The 14,105-nt window shown below is 45.3% G+C and overlaps 1 protein-coding gene across 1 annotated transcript in view; it reads left to right on the top strand.

The window, feature by feature from the left end:
* The first annotated feature begins 1,190 nt into the window (after nucleotides 1-1,190).
* Arhgef28 (Rho guanine nucleotide exchange factor 28) overlaps nucleotides 1,191-14,105 on the top strand; it is a 113,353-nt gene continuing 100,438 nt past the window's right edge. Inside the window, exon 1 of the mRNA XM_051172468.1 lies at nucleotides 1,191-1,437. Coding sequence (XP_051028425.1) covers nucleotides 1,350-1,437 — 88 coding nt within the window. The 5' untranslated portion in view covers nucleotides 1,191-1,349. The remainder of the gene's footprint in view (nucleotides 1,438-14,105) is intronic.

The raw sequence follows: 14,105 nt of genomic DNA, 5'->3' as shown, positions 1-14,105 counted from the left end.
CGCAGAGCAGCACAGTGCAGCACAGAACAGCCCAGCGTAGCACAGCACAGCACAGCACAGCACAGCACAGCACAGCACAGCACAGCACAGCACAGCGCAGCACAGCGCAGCTCAGGGATGAATACTAACAAAGACACCCAGGGTCATGTTCCAAGCCTGCAAGGTTGAGTGGCTCCTTGTGTTGTTTCCTTGAGTTTTTCCGAGCGTCTCCAGACATCACAAACCACAACAAAACTTAGGACTTCTTGGTATGGTTCCTTCTGGAAAAAGTGCTTTAAAGAGACTCCTGTAGCAGAGTCCTCTGCAGACCATGACTGCTCAGCTTGGTCTTATTTCGGTCACACATCTCTCTGTGCCTGTTGGAGGAGGGAGGAACAGGGAGTGGCACCTGGGATTTATGGCACGGCAGTGTGGGCTGAATGTTAATCACTGGAAAGCGTTTAGGGGGACTTCGGGAACTGTTGGTTTGTGGCATAGTGAGATGGACCAAGAGTTTAGAACTGAGCTACAGAGTCACCTAAGCCCTTATGACTGACTGCTAAACTTGATGACAGTTCAGAAAACAAATACACAAACCGAGTCTTGCTACCCAGAAACAAATGACTTTCGATGGATGTGATGAGGCAAGCATATCTTTGAAAACAAAGTTGAAAGAGTCTGGCCACTTTAAGGACTAAAAGGACCAGGAGAGTGGACTGTTAAAGAAAATATCAGTTACACCCTCCAACCTGCCCAAGCTGCTGCTGCTGCTGGTGTGGACAGCCAGCTTCTCAGGAGGTGTGGATCCTGGAGTAGACTGGCTTGCGTTGCTGCGGGCCGACTGTCCACACGTAAAACTCCAGCCCTCATCACAGGGCGCACACAGCACAGCTTTTCTAAGGAACAATTTCCTAGCTCTCAGCGAAAAGGGCGCCTGCCTTAGGAAGGTTTTCCTGAATCACAGGCAGCTTTCTTTCTCACCCAGGCTCCTCTTCCGTCTTCATTTTCATATCTAGCCACAAGAAGAGGGGAGTTAATGATTCATTTGCTCCCTGGTGACCTTTTGAATAACTGGACTGCCATGTATCAGCCAGATTCCAGCCACCCCCCATCCCTGGCCCCCCCTCCCACCCGCTCTCCCTCTCTGGCTTCTCTGGCTTGGCTTTAATATTTACAGCCTCCTTGTTGGTCTACATGCCTGAACGCCTGAAGGAAGCAAAACATTTATAGCCTCCCCCTCCCTGAGTTTGGGCGCTGTTTCACCCAGCCCCATTCCCGCCTTTGACATCACGGGGAGGCTCCTGGCTGGGCACGGTCTGCGCGCTCTCTCCTCCTGCCTCCCTCAGCTGATCCTTTCACCCAAACAAACAATGGATTCCGACTCGGACTCACCTTTCAACTACTCCTGGCCTTCCTTCCCCAAGATGAAGATCCGGCGGCGCAGGGCATCCAAGAAAGGTAGATCCTGGTGCCTTTTGTTTACCCAGAGCCAAAACCCGGCAGGCACCTCTGCATTCTTACTTGTCTGTCCTGCATTTCCCTGCCTGCCCGCCTGCCTGCTTTCAAGTGAAGTTCGTGTTTTCACAGGTCTTCCTAAGCTGTACAAACGCTTTGCGTATGGAATTCCAAAGTACATTTTTTCCCCCTTCTGTTCCCTTTGCTTTAAAATCTACCTTAGTGTCATTATTCATACTTTAAAAAATGCAGGGCTTGGGAAGGTGCCTGGGGGTCAGTACAAGGTAAATGTTTTGGATTTACTTAAGAGTTGCCTTGGCAATAAAGAGTCCTGTTGATTTAAACGTGTCTAGGCTTTGTAAAGTTTAAGGAGAGCTCACACTTGTACTTGCTACTTACGTTAAGCTTCTTCTTCTTCTTCTTCTTCTTCTTCTTCTTCTTCTTCTTCTTCTTCTTCTTCTTCTTCTTCTTCTTCTTCTTCTTCTTCTCTCTCTTCTTCTTCTTCTTCTTCTTTCTTTCTTCTTCTTCTTCTTCTTCTTCTTCTTCTTCTTCTTCTTCTTCTTCTTTCTTCTTCTTCTTCTTCTTCTTCTTCTTCAGTTTTGAAGTTAATTACGTAAGAGAAATTTGTTCCTAAGAAGTCCTATCTTATGAGTGTGTAGTTATTACAAGGAAAGGATTTGGATGCAGAGATTTCAACAAGAAAGTCTCCGGAGAACCCAGAAACCCAATCTGTCGACTTGAAGGAAAAAGGGCCCGAACACCCCACCCCCACCCCCACCCCTGACTCCTGGTAGGAGGGACCTGCTTGGTTTATTCCCTCTTATTTCTTGGGCCCTCACTGTAGTGGGGACTTGGCAACCACAGGAACTGTTCTCAGGGAAATGCTTGGAGAAGAAGCTCTCCCAACCTGGGCTGGGCATCGCAAGTGGCTGCTGTTGCCTTCTGAGGCTTAAAAATGCCGGAGAGGTAGTGGACAGCCCTTCCTGTTCCTTGACTTGTGTAGAGACTTGTACGGTCACGCCATTAACTCCAGGGGGAAGGATTACGGAAGGTGGCAGGTTAAGAGGTGTTTCTCCCGATGTTTCTGTCCTTTGGAGCCTGCAGGCTCTGGATAGCAGTGATGTCTCTGAGGTACTCTGTGTTCCCACAGTAAGATAGAGACTGTTTAGCAGTTGTCCACGAGCCACGGTTAGCTTTAAGGATCTTCTTTTTGACCTCTAGGATAAAATAAAGTTGTTCATTTGTTTGTTGGCATTTCAGCTGGGATTAGAGTGAGATGAGTCGGCCGTGAGGAGAAGCAGGAAGCCTTGGCAGCAGTGGCTTTCCCAGACTGCTCTGCTGTCATCCTTGAAATGCAGTCATCAGATACCTTAGTACTTAGTGTTTAATATACCATTTTGTTATCCTTACAACCAATTTCCTCTTTATTTTTGTACCCAAAAAAGGGTTCTTTTTATTTTACAAAGCTATAAAAAAATTTTTTTTATAGATGTAAAGAAGGGATTTTAAAATGTCAGTGATAAAGCTTCTTCCTCTAGAGGACACAGTTCATATATTAAAGGGCTGTAGTACATCGCCATTAAATGGTTCTGGGAAAAATACACATGCAGGAGAGCATAGATACCTGCATGAAAAAGTGAGCCCATATGTGATAGAAAATGGAGTAAAACGTTAAACAAAAAGGTAAATCTGGCTAAGGAGCATGTGATAATCTTTGTGTTGTTTCCTACTTTTTCAGATCTTTTGTGATTTGCAGTTATTAGCAAACAGTAATTCATTTATTTTTATTTTTTTATTTTTATAAATCTTAACTTATTTACAAAAGGGGAGATACATGGAGGTCCAAAGAACTGAGGTTACATCTTTCTAGTTGCGGGTCATTGGAAGAGTAGGAAGGGCAGGTTGCTTCAACTTTGTATTTAAGTTGTCCAGATGACCTACTGGATGCTTATTCTTTGGAGGCTGGGTCTCCAGGTAAGGAGCAGGCTGGGAGGGGTGGGATTAGGATTAGAAGCCAGGGAGAGCCTTGAGAGGCCGTTGATGGGTAGGAACCCATGACTCACACTCTCCCTTTAAATCCAGTCTGGAGCACTGCCAGCCTGAGCCAGAGCAGAAAGTCATAGCAAAGCTATGTATAAATTAAACCTAGTTCAAGTGAAAGCAAGTACCTGGTTAGGAAAATGATTAACTCTTTGCCACCAGTAAGCAAAGGACAAGTGAGAAGGGCGTTAATGGGGCAACATGGCGATAGGTTAGACTGCATAGCACGTGTCCTTCTGTGGTTAATTGGTGGTGATGGTGACCTAGTTCTAAGGAAAATAGTTAGCCCTATTGTCATGTCAGCTGGACAGAATCCCAGACCCATAGAGCCAATGGGACGATGGACATGACCTGGCCCCGGGGACACCTTTTCTCCATATGAAGACAACAGAGCTCAGAGGGTTTCAGCAAAGAAACCATCAGCTGTGTTCCACAAGCATCTTTGGAGTGACAGGGACTAGCACTGGGACTGCACTGCACATCTCCCAGGGCCCAGGTACACCAGTTCCTCCCCTCCCCCACTTAGTGACAAAGCAAAAGCATAAAAAGCACAAAACAAAACAAAAACATACAAGAAATCTGGCCTTTCCCCCCCTTTCCTTTCTCTTTCTTCCTTTTCCTTCCTTCCTTCCTTCTTTCCTTCCTTTTTTTTGAAACAGGGTCTCAACTGTGTAGTCCTGGCTGGTTTGAACTTGCCATGTAGACCAGTCTGGCCTTGAACACAGAGATCTGCCAGTCTATGCCTCCCAACCACAGGGATTTAAGGCATGTGCCACCACACATCTGTAGCCCAGTGGCCAGTTTGTGAAGAATGGTGTTTTTTTTTGTTTTTGTTTTTGTTTTTGTCTTTGAAAGGATAAGAACATTTTTAGTGTGTCTTCAATAGTAAGAATTTCTCCTTATTCTCTCCAGCCTTCCTCAGTGGTGTGGTTGTGTTGTGTTGTGTTGTGTTGTGTGTGTGTGTGTGTCCACTTTCAACATTGTTCCTTAAGAGCTATTCACCTTTTCTAAGACAAGAGTTTTTCCATGGCACTTGGAGCTTACAATTAACCTACGGTGGCTGTCAAGCTCCAATGATCCACTTGTCTCCACTTCCGCAGTGCTGGGCTGGGGTTACAAGCCTGTGCCAACATATCTGGGTTTTTACTTAGGGGCTGAATTCATGGCCTCCTCCGTCCTCCTCGTCCTCGTGCTCTCATGGCAAGCTCTCTCTTCCAGCTGAGCCTTCTCCCTGGCTCCTCCCTCGACCCTTCCTTCTCATCAACAGCTACCCTGGAGCTCCAGCCACATTGGAAGCCTTGAAGGAGGATCTTAACGCTTTGAACTTATGGTCTTTTAAACAAACATCTTTTTGTATTTAGTGAGATGTAAGCTCTTCTGGTCTCTACTATTGGTTCGCTGTTTTCACCCTCTTTACTCGTAGTCTCTTCCCTCAGAGGTTCTCTCCTGTCCCTGTTTTCAGTCCTTTGCTAGATAGTTAGACACATCCACACTCCCAGCTTGCTCAGAGAGTGATGCAAAGTTTTGACAGGGTTTTGTAATAATAAGAAAACCCACCAAATAATATTTTAACTTAGCACTTGCTTTTCCTCCTGCCTTCAGAGAAGGACACTATGTCACTGTTCTTTGGAAATGACTGGTGCCTCAGGGAGGGAGTCATGGAAGCAGTTAAAACTGAGCTGCCCAAAAATAACAAGACCCGAGCAGGCCATCCTCAGAAGCTGTCCTTCGTCATATCATGGGCAGCCCCAGGACATGTCGTTTTTGGAGCCCAGTGGTTAATGATTAGAGTAGGTCAGAACCCATGACCGTTCTGCTTCGAGGGATACAGGAATGCCTGGATTTTTGTTTCGTGGGTTTCAGTAGGCAGTTCATCTGAGACATTTATTGTTTATTAATCAAAGATTAATTACGAAAACCCACAGAGAATGGACCTCACGTAAGGCTTCTCTCATTACCACTCTGTCCTGAAAGTGTGTGCTTTAATGTAAGCCATCGGACCCTTGGAAGTGTGGACACGTGCTTCCCTTCAGGCATTTCATTCACTAGTGTGGCATTCCCCCCTTTCTCCCCCAGGTCATAGCAGGTCCCTCTCCAGGGAGAAGAATGTGAAGAGATGCCTTTTTTTTTTTTTTCAATGTGGGCAAAGCATCAGAGTTCCAAAGGAGCTGGGACAAACTAGAAAGTTTGACAACCCTGAAAAGCTTGGGTAGCGCTAGAATTTTTGGAAGTCACAATCAAACGAAGCAGTCCTACATGGTGCTTTGCCAATCATGCTGTTTTTAATTAAACTATACTGCATGCTTGGCATAGGGAATATGTAACAGGGAGACTGTCTCTGTTTTATAAACACAGACACCAAGGCTTAGAGAATACTGTCAATTGGGTCTGGTTTGTGCTACCTAAGGGTGCACATGTTGACAGTTTGACTCCCAATATAGTGCTATTGACATGAGGAGACTTTGATGAAGTAAGACCCAGTGGAGGTCATTAGGTCTTAAAAGGCTCTTCCTTCAGAAGGGATCTAAGTCCTTCTTTTGGGACCCTTGTAAGTTCTTGAGAAGGTTGTTGTGGGAAAAAAAAAAGCAAGACTGGCCCTTGCCTGCCTTCCATGGGGTTTCTCCCTTGACAACTTCATGTAGCTATGCTATTGCTGTTATGTGACTTAACCAAGGAGCCCCCACAAGAGTCAGTGCTATGCCCTGTCAACTTTAAACCCTCTCAATTGGGTGCTAAATAAACCCTTTCAATTTATATAGTTACCTTAGCTTCAGATATTTTGTGGTAGCCATAGAAAATAGAGTCTTTCACAGTTGATTGCAAAGGTATTCTAGGAAATGCAGAGACTGTTACCCTCACTGGTAACAGTAAGGAAAAGGAAAGAATGGAATAATGACACGTCAAATGTTTTCCACATGTGTTATCATGGAAGAAGAAGAAGAAGAAGAAGAAGAAGAAGAAGAAGAAGAAGAAGAAGAAGAAGAAGAAGAAGAAAAGAGGAAGAGGAAGAAGACCCTGCATGTTAGATGTGATATCACCTTTGTTTATTAGTTCTGGACTCTGAGACCCAGAAAGAAGAAATGGCTTGCCCAGCCTTGGATCCAGTACCAACAAAACTCAGCCTAGGACAGAGACACTAGCCACTGGTTTTGTGCTTCCCAGTATGTGCGCCACCACTTAGTCAGGGTCCTGGATGGAGACTGGCTTGCCACCATGGGTAGAAAGGTTTCACTGTATCTCACCATGTCAGCTCTGCTCTCCCCTCCGTAAACTTTCATCTAGGAAGAGAAGTTCCAGATGCAAGAGCCAGGCCTTGTTACCATCCTCTACACACAGGCATGGTACCTGCATGTGCCCACCCTTTGGGGCTAGGGACTGTTTGATGGACATGGGCCTGGAAGTAAAAAAAAAAAAAGAAAAGAAACCATGAAGATGTGTGCTTCAGTTAGGCTTTCTATTGCTGTGAAGAGACACCATGACCAAGGCAACTCTTATAAAGGAAAACCTTTGAATGGAGCTGGCTTAGAGTTCAGAGGTTTAGTTCACTACCATCACGGTGGGAAGCTTGGCGCTGTGCAGGCAGACACAGTGCTGGAGCAGGAGCTGGAGAGTTCCACATCTGGATAGGCAGGCAGCCAGAAGAGAGAGAGAGAGAGAGAGAGAGAGAGAGAGAGAGAGAGAGAGAGAGAGAGAGAGAGAGAGAGACTGACTAGGTCTGGCTTGGGCATTTGAAACCTCAAAGCCCACCTTCACCTTCTGTGACACACTTTCTCCACCAGTGCCATATCTTTTAATGACACTCTCTAAGCATCCAAAGATGAGTCTTTGGGGCCATTCTTCAAACCACCACAGGATGAGGGTGCTGGAAATCCCACTGTCTTCTCTGAGACTGAGAGAGATGTGACCAGAGCGATGAGTAAACCAGGGGTGGAGACGAGGAGGGGCATTCTGCCTGCCCTTCTGTGCTGGGGTCTCTGCGTGCTGCTCAGGCTGGTCTTGAACTCTGGGCCTCACCTGATTCTCCTTTTTTAGCCTCCCCAGAGAAGGACTACAGATGTGTCACACCGTGCTTGCTTTGGTGGGTTTGTTTTGTTTTGGAAATGAACTCACTTAATATTTGAAGGACAGATGTTTTATCTGAAGAGTAACTGTTAACGTGCATTTAGAAGTATGACAGCATTTCAGAAGTTTAGTCATAACTGTTGAAGGTAAGCTGCTTTAACCTCATGAGCTGGCTCATTCCTTTCCTCCATTTCAGGAAGTTTCATGGAATAGAGGTGTGACGTGTGTGTATGTGTGTGTGTGTGTGTGTGTGTGTGTGTGTGTGTGTGTGTGTGTGTGTTTGGGTTTAATCTAGAGATTTACAAGGGACTGCCTGAATGAACAGGTCACTTCAGAAAAGCCTTAAGAAGAGAAATCTTTCCCTGACAGGGACATAACTCGATAACTTGTCTTTGCTCTTGGTGAGGTCCCTGCTCAACATCACAGAGAGCAGTTTCGGTACCAGATTCTGCCCAAAATCATCTTTGTCACAAAGAGGAGGGGGTGCATTGCAAGCAGACAACACCGCCAACATAGCCAAACCAATACTTAGCCAAAGTGTGGACGTGATCCTCCCTCCCATCTCTGTAGGAGGAAAGGAGACAGATTTACAATCGATTGCCTCCGTGTTTAAGAGATTTCGCCCCAAGTCCCACAAGGAGAAATGAGCACAACTTACTGCTGAATTTCACGGTAAAGAGAAGACATCCTAGCTGGCAATGTAGTTCAGTAGTAGAGTGTTTGCCTACAGCATATGCAAGACATATGCTTGTTTAAACCCCAGCACTGAAAAAACAAAAATTGAAAAGCTGTGGGAAGGTGAGGTGGACGGCATGGTGAAGGGTTGCTGCTCAGCAGCCTGTGGTCAGCTGATGAGGTTCAGACAAGCAGGTGGTCCCTCAAGCAAATGTGCAGAGTCAGACATACACAGAGCCTAAAAAAGTGATGGACAAGAGCCCAGGCGTGTGGACTGCTGACTCATGAGGACAGGGAAGGGTTGTGTAACATGGCTTCACCAGCCTGCGCCGTGGTTATCTCCGTCTGCTTGGCACCTTTCCTTTCGCTGAGCAGCACTCACATAGTTTAATGGGCAGCTGTCTTGCTCTGGTCATGATGCTAGCTTGTGAGAGGGTCCCTTCCTAGGGATGTAGAGATAGGGATATTACCCAGGGGAGAGTATTCCTCTGCCATAGTGATAGGGCCCACGGTGGGTACATCGCCCCCTCTTTGGATTTCTGAAACTGGAATTTGCAGGAAATGCCTTTCTTCTCGGTGGTGACGCCATTAGCTATGGATAACTCGGCTGCAGTCAGAAAGGATGCAAAGAGAAGCAAGCAAATGGCAAGGTCCCGTGAGGCTCCAGGCTCTGCCCAGTCTCTGAGGCCCCTATAGTTGCCCACTTCCCTATTTCTCAGGCTTTGGCTATTAAGTCCATTCAGTTCTGTGAGTTACCCTCAAGGTCTCCTCTGTCTCCCCCTCCTCTTTTTAAAAAAATTTTAAAATTAATTTATTCATATTACATCTCGATTGTTAGCCCTTCCCCTGTTTCCTCCCATTCCTCCCTCCCTCCCACTTCCCCCCTCCCCTTTAAAAAAAAGCAAATTCAGGTGAATATCTCTTCTTACAAACTGGAAACCCCTGACTTCTCTTTCAAGGTATAGCTCATAGACGCTTTCCCCAGGTCTTCTCTGCACCCTCCAAGGTCAGCATTCCATCTCAGGTGCCATTCTGCTTGGCTTCTTCTTCTTCTTCTTCTTCTTCTTCTTCTTCTTCTTCTTCTTCTTCTTCTTCTTCTTCTTCTTCTTCTTCTTCTCCTCCTGCTCCTCCTCCTCCTCCTTCTTCTAAAGTTATTTATTATTATGTGTACAGTGCTCTGTACTGCATGCACACCCGCAGGCCAGAAAAGGGCATCAGATTACATTATAGATGGTTGTGAGTCACCATGTGGTTGCTGGGAATTGAACTCAGAACCTCTGGAAGAGCAGTCAGTGCCCTTAACCACTGAGCCATCTCTCCAGCCCTGTGTGTCCTTCTGATAGTCCTTCTCTTTCCCTATCACAGCTGGCATGTCACATCTTCACCCTATGGTCCCTGGAAGGTGAAGTGTCCTGTGCATGTCATATCTCCACTGCTAGGTCATGGAATGCAGTCTGGGAATATTGGTTTGTTCACTATTTATTTTATCTACATTCATTCTTTTTTGTTTGTTTGGTTGTTTGGTTTTTCAAGACAGGGTTTCTCTGTGTACCTACACTTATTTCGTAGACCAGGCTGGCCTCGAACTCACATTGACCCACCTGCCTCTGCCTCCTGAGTCCTGGGATTAAAGGTGTGCGCCACCATGTTCAGTTTCTACATTTATTTTTATTTTCATAAAGTACTACCCTATAGACATTGGGATGGGGAAGGGGAAGAGTATATTTTTAATCTAATATGGAAGACTTGGTTTGATGCTATAATGTAAAGGGTCATTTTCAGCAACTGATTGGTATCATTGGAGAATAATTTGGTACCCTGAATTTCTCCTGATAGTTCTTCACCCCGCTTTCCTTCCTTGTTAGTATTCAATATGGCTCCCTGGTGAGAGTGGAAGGCAGTTGGCGGTAGGAGGGGCCTGGTTCTTGAATCTTTGCAGTGCCTTCTGGGTCTTACTGGACTAACTTAGCTTCTTTTCAGAAACATGACTGCCTGATGTTGGCACTTATGACCAAGGTCTACTGTTGGGGTCCTCTGCTGGTGTCAGGCAGGGCTCAGTGATTCTCCTTGTGGATTGAAACTGACTCGGCTTTATCTTGGCTCATAAGTCAAAACCTGCAGGCGGGGGGGCAGGGGGGGAGGACTCTGTCCATGGACGCTGTCCCAGATGCTCTCTTCAGAAGCATCTTCTATATGTCTTCTTCTGCACTGTGGTAGATACGATGGCCAACCATATATGCTCAACCCAATCCTGATTGCTTCTCTCTGAGGTGTTTGGGACCTTAGAGTGCCATCCTCACATGCAGGCAACTGCGAGCAACCTGGGGAAGCTGAGCCCGGCATCTGCTCTTTGACCTTGCGTGCATATACCTCATCTCCTCACGATTCAGATGACCTGAATGAAACAAGAAAAACTCACCCATTCTCAGAGTGGCTTAGCTGACACTGCTTGCCCCAGGCAAAGAAACCACTTGTTTGTGTCTCTAATCTCCACTATCCTCATAGCTAGCAGAGAGAGAGAGAGAGCACGGATCATGGACAAACCCCACATCCATTTCATGCTTATCTGGGCAGTTTCCCTGTGATGACGAAGTAGGATTCAGTAGAGTTTCTCAACCAGGAGAAGCTGGGAATGATTTGAGGAATGCCAGGTAGGACTTAGCTTTCATCATTCACTCACCCACTCATTCATTCAAAATGTTCTTGTTGAAGACACTTAAGAAATAAATGACTTTATATTTCCAAGAATCATTCTGCACCGTGCTAATGTAGTGCGCTGCCTGTGGTGGTCCTCAGTAACTTTTGATGGCATCCAGGGGGGTGAAAGCATCTAAGTCCTGGGGACTTGACATTCCTTGTAGCATCAGAAACGACCAAAACCATGTCTGTGTGCCAGTGTCTTTTCATATGAAGGGTTCGAATTATTCATTGAGTTCCCATTGATGACGATGACACATGGGGACATCTTTCTTATCCGTTTGTTTATGTTTTTACAGTTACTTGAAGTGGTTTTGGGGGAAAAAAAAAACCACTTTATGTATTTGAGGCTTGTGTCATGTGTTAACTTTCCCCATAGCTCGCCAATGTTTCCTTTATGCTCATTTGCTTCCGGCCTTAGAGGATTGTGTCGAGATTGCTGACCAAGTCTGCATCAGCACGATATCTACTTCCCTGCTCGGTGGAAGTGAGGGCTGAACCAAAGTATTCACACACTTGAGAGTCTGTTCTCAAACGTAAACATGTGCTTTGCAAGGCCACTTCGTGCCGCTGTAATTAGGAAAGAGGACTAGGGAAGATTTGGGGGAAATTGTTGCTCTCAAAAGATTGCTCTTTCTCCCTGCCCCTCACTTTCCTCAATGCCTCTTGGGTGTGATGGAGGAGGGGCTGGTTTCTCAGTCAGTAATTGTGACCGTTGAGTCTTTCAAACAGAAGAAAGAGACTTTGATAAAAATCTGATCTAACAAAGCCAAATTTAACTGGGTATGTAGAAGGCTTAGATCCTCTGAGAAAGGCTGTTCCACTTCTGGAGCCCACTGCCTTCTGTCTTTAGCCATTGCTCTTGGTAACAGGCCTAGGCAGAGAGGCAGGAACCCAGGGGGTAAGGCAAGTTCTGAGGACAGTGGACACTCTGGTATGCTGGTCAGAGGTTTCCTGGTTTCTCTCTCGGGCTTCTCTTGGTACAGACTGAGATCTCCAAGTGACCTAGCTTCCATCTAAGCCACAGGAAATTTCAGGGATGGAGAGCTTTCTGGAATCTGGATAATTTTCTGTGTAGCCACAGATCCAGCTCAGAAGACCTTGAGGTGAGATTTTCCATTCCAAGACTTATGCTAGCAAAGTCCCAGGAGAGTGAAGAGGAACGGCTAATGAGAGTGGTGACACTTCTCTGCGAATGGTCACTTTCCTTGTGAAGGCAGCTGTATACTTTCCTCTGGATCAGTGTGAGGGCCTTCTGTGCATTCCAGAACTTTACAAAGGTCCCTTAGATTGGGAAGCAGAGGCAAAGGATAAGATTTATTATTCTTGTCATCTCTGGGTTTGTGCCACAGTAGTTCACCCCCTTTGTTGGGAAGAGGTGGGGTAGACAGGGGTAGTAGGGAGATGGGAAAGGGTGAGAGTGGCCAGTGTGTGTTATGTACGCGTATGAAATTGTCAAGCACACACACAAAAAAAACCAGAAAATAAAATAAATAACTAGGAAAATGGATATGTTAATATCCAAATGGCTATGGAGAATGCAGATGACATATGTACTCTTAGGGAAAACATTTCCAGTAATACATGTGTGCATACTTATAAGCCACTGTTTTGCATGAAATGACACATTGCAAAAGAAATAGACTTCCCCCCCCATTGTTTTATATAGAAAGATGTTATTCTTGAAAATCTAGAAATTGTAGGTCATAAAAATTTGAAAGTAAAAACAAAATATGCTTTATGACATGCATTTTGGCATCTTGGCTTTGCTTTCTAGCTCTTTCTCCTGGGTATTTTGAACATTGTGCTGTTAAAACAAAATGAAATTATATATCTGCTGTTTTATGGGTGTTTCCTCAGCCAGGCTTACACTGTCATATCCTGGCAGCAAGTTACCAGGACAAATTACACACTGGGAGCCCAGGAAGTAGGTGAGCACACCTAGAAATAAGCCACACTGTATATATTAATGAGACTTCCTAATGGGAAAGTACCAGGCATTGTTCAAATACCATTTTCTTTAATTTTTTAAATATACATGCCACATAAGTTGTATTTACAGTAATCTATTTGTTACAAAGCTGATGGAAATATCAAATTTTCCTACTTGTACATTGTAGCATTGTAAGCGTAAAATCATGCTCAGTTTGTCTTAGATGCGTGCTATATTGTAGTCCAGAGGTAATACTCTGTAGAGAAAAAAATGGTATTACCTCTTGACAGTTTACTCCTCTAAGAATAATAAAGAATTATTATATGTTTATAGGTAATTCATCTAGATACACACACACACACACGCGTGCGAGAGAGGGAGAGGGAGGGGGAGAGGGAGAGGGGGAGAGAGAGAGAGAGAGAGAGAGAGAGGAGAGAGATTGAAATTTGATTCGCACTCAAAGGGCATTTCAGAGTTGTCTGCCAGACTGGACTGGAGCAGTGCCTGAATATCTAAAATAATTTATATGAAATATTCTACCATATGTCAGTTTCTATGGGTGTGGTATCTACATTTTTGAAAAACCAAGAAAATCCCATTACTACTAAATCTTCCTCTCCTTTCACAAGGCCAGGTATGTATGATGCATTCAGTACACCCTTGGAATGTCCACTGCGAAATGTTCGCCAATTTAGGGGTATTGATCTAACATGAATCTTAACAAGCCCTACCCTCTAAACTGAGTAGTCTCTGCTAAGACTCTATTTCAGTCAAACACTATTTTCTTTGCTTCAAAATGGAATAACCAGTAACCGCAGTAATATAGCAAAGAACTTAGAGGCGTCTAGCAGGGTGGCCGCCAGTTGGCTACGTGATCTTGGGGGGCGGGGGGCGGGGCCGTGAGTGGCACCTTGTTTCCTTGCCCTTGTTGTTTAGGGTTAGATGATTGGACGGAATGACGAGAGTCTGGTTCGTGATGTCGCAGCATGATGTGTGTAGTCGTTGCAGCAGTGGTGCTCAGTGCCTGTCATGGGGGACGGGAGTGTTGACGGTGACGCTTCTGTTGTATCTCACGTTTTTTATGCCTTCTTGCCCATTTCAATGCTTCACACCCCCCCACCCCCACCCCACCCCTTCTTCTCCCCAGTTTCCTCATCTGCAAAATTGGCTGATGTCCCTTTACTTCTCTAGAAGAGGGTGACGCCCGAAAATCTATCCTATTGATTTTTTTTTTTTTTTTTTGAGGCAGGACCTCACTGTGTAG

Source organism: Acomys russatus, chromosome 30, assembly GCF_903995435.1.
Source record: "Acomys russatus chromosome 30, mAcoRus1.1, whole genome shotgun sequence".
In the NCBI taxonomy this organism is placed as follows: Eukaryota; Metazoa; Chordata; class Mammalia; order Rodentia; family Muridae; genus Acomys; species Acomys russatus.
The sequence above is the reverse complement of the archived record's forward strand: the minus strand, read 5'-3'. Positions and strand labels throughout refer to the sequence as shown.